The sequence below is a fragment of the Pediculus humanus genome, genomic scaffold (genome assembly GCF_000006295.1).
Source record: "Pediculus humanus corporis 1103172108220 genomic scaffold, whole genome shotgun sequence".
Lineage (NCBI taxonomy): Eukaryota > Metazoa > Arthropoda > Insecta > Psocodea > Pediculidae > Pediculus > Pediculus humanus.
In genome coordinates this window covers 264533-267200 of record NW_002987790.1, presented here as the reverse complement: position 1 = coordinate 267200, position 2668 = coordinate 264533, and the positions used below count along the sequence as shown (strand labels likewise).

The window sequence follows — 2668 nt, the reverse complement described above, 5'->3', positions numbered from 1 at the left end:
TTAAACTTAATAATATTAATAATAATTAATTAATTAATTAATCAAATAAAAAAATTAATAATAAAATAATAAAAATACTTTGTATTTAATAATAATAAGTACTTCGTCGTACTGGGGAACCGTAAGTACACCTGCACTAAAAAAATAACCTAATCGTTGTCACACATAAAGGCACGAATATTATAATACTTATGGGTTTCAAATAAATTTTTATAATTTCTCAAATATATATATATATATATATATATAAATGGAAGAGAAAGAGATTATTGTGATAATAATAATAATAATAATAATAATAATAATAATAATAATAACACGATACGTACAAAAAAAAAAAAAAAAAAATTAACAATTAATAACATTTACATAAAACATTTGTACTCCTTAAATTAGATTTTAAATCACATTTTTTTCCTTTCCTTTTCCTTTTTCTTTTCCTTTTTTCCTTTTTTTCTATTTAAAAATAAGAGAAATATACCTAATTTTTTTTTTTAAGTTATTAAAAAATAAAATAAAAGCAATAATAATAATAATAATAATAATAGTAATATTTCTTTTTTTTTGGAATGTATCATTTTCGAAATTCTCACTAATAAAAATTAAGGGTATTATTATTTCCTTGTTCGATTGTTTGTTTTTGTGCGTACGAAAAGTGTGTGCACGTGTGTTTGTTTGTACGTGCGTGTGTACATGAATGTAAAAGTTTACATGTATTAAATATATATATATATATATTTATTTATTTATATAAAATGGACGGCATAATAATTCTCATTTTTATTTATTTATTTATATATAAATATACAAATAATTTACTAAACTAACAACTTTCCTGTCATTTAATGCCCGATTAATTTTTGTCATTAAAATCTACTCGTCATGTTTGTTTGTTTGTTTGTTTGTTTGTTTCATACATATCATTTGTCAATTAAATTTCCCCATTCTTCTTACATTATCTATCTATCTATCTATGTATGTACGTACGTAGGGGAAGAGAAGGCACGTGGGGGAGGGGGGGCATAAATATTCCATTACGTTAATGTACAAGATTCTGTCATCATCACGTTTTTAATACACGTCTCCTGCAAAAGGATTCGCTTCCCTTTTTAAATGACGAGTTTTTTCGTGTCTAAGTAAATCCGCCTTGTACCTGGCCTTGTAGGGACACCTCGAACACGGGAACGAGGGTTCTTTACCGCACTCCCATTTCAAGTGTCTCCCGAGCGAATCCTTATTCTTGTAAACCCTTTCGCAATTTTGACAGCAAAATTTATCTTGCTGAACGGCCAAATACCGATTCACGACCGAACTATTGCTACCCGAAGAATCTTTCGATGATGATTTTCGTTGTTTAGATTTCGTTTCTTGTTTTATTTTGGCCAGTTTCGGCGGAACGGATGCGGATTCGCTTATGAGATTTAACGATTCCGGATGATTTTGATAGAGCATATTATCCGTGAGCAAATACTGTAGATTAGATGACCATCTCGATTTCGTAGATCCTGAAATAAAATATTAATCACTCAATCGCACCCAATTATTTGAGCTGTAAAAAAAAAAAAAAAAAAATTTTCTTTTTTTCTTTTTCTTTTTTTTTTTTTTTTTAAATTTAATTTTATTATTTTTATTTTTTATTTCTTATTCACTTTTTCCTTCCTTCCTTCCTTCCTTCCTTAATAAAAATCTATAAGTATTAATTTATGTCAATGTTTGGTATTATAATAATAATAATAATAATAATAATAATAATAATAATAATAATGATAATAATAATAATTATAAATTAAAAAAAAAAAAAAGGATTTTTTTTTTTTTTTTTATATTTAACTACCAACAAATCTTAATAACTACCCCATCGCCATTAATAAGCCTCATATAATGATGAAGTTAGATCATTGCATATCCCATTCTGTAAGTGAAATTGAGCAAAGTGAAAGAAAATAAATGCGTATAAATTTTTAAAAAAAATATATAAAAAATAAAATATTTAAAAGAATGGTTAGATAATAGACTCCGTCCGGTTACGCCAAGCATGAAACATACTGTGAGATAAGTAAGGTGGTACCATATAGATGGACAATTTTTTTTTTTGCAAGTTTTTAATCTCAATTTTTTTTTTAAAAAAATAAGGCCTAACAAAGAAAAGAAACTTAGTGTAAAACAACAACAACAACAACAACAATAATAATAATAATAATAATAATAATAATAATAATAATAATAATAATAATAATAAACAAATTGAATATTGTATTTAATATATATATATATATATAACCCTTTTAATGTTATATAGTAGTATTAGAACCGTATATTTTTATATATATATATATATATATATAATTTCCAAAAATCCCAACAGACAGACAGACACTTGTGGTTAATCCACGATGTGTGTTTCATCCATCCATCACACATTTCCTTAATGAAATATTTTCAATTAATTAATTTCATTCATTTTATATCTTTCTATTGTTTTCCTCTCCACGATTTCTTTTTTTAAAATAAAATAATTTTTTCATCATATAAATATATATCAACGTATATATGCATGTTCCAGGCATGTACATCTGAAAAATAATAATTAAAAGTTATTAATACAATCAAGCTTAATAATATAATTTTAATATTACAATACTTACCGTTTATTAAACAATACCTATTA

The 2668-nt window shown here is 24.4% G+C and overlaps 1 protein-coding gene across 1 annotated transcript; it reads right to left on the bottom strand.

The window, feature by feature from the left end:
* Positions 1-1071: 1071 nt before the first annotated feature.
* Phum_PHUM449380 (zinc finger protein X-chromosomal protein, putative) lies at positions 1072-2071 on the bottom strand (the record flags this gene model as incomplete). The annotated part of the gene is made up of 2 exons (XM_002429684.1): positions 1072-1505; positions 2047-2071. The coding sequence occupies 2 exons, from the start codon at positions 2069-2071 to the stop codon at positions 1072-1074; spliced, it is 459 nt and encodes a 152-aa protein (XP_002429729.1).
* Between the last annotated feature and the right edge of the window lie 597 nt (positions 2072-2668).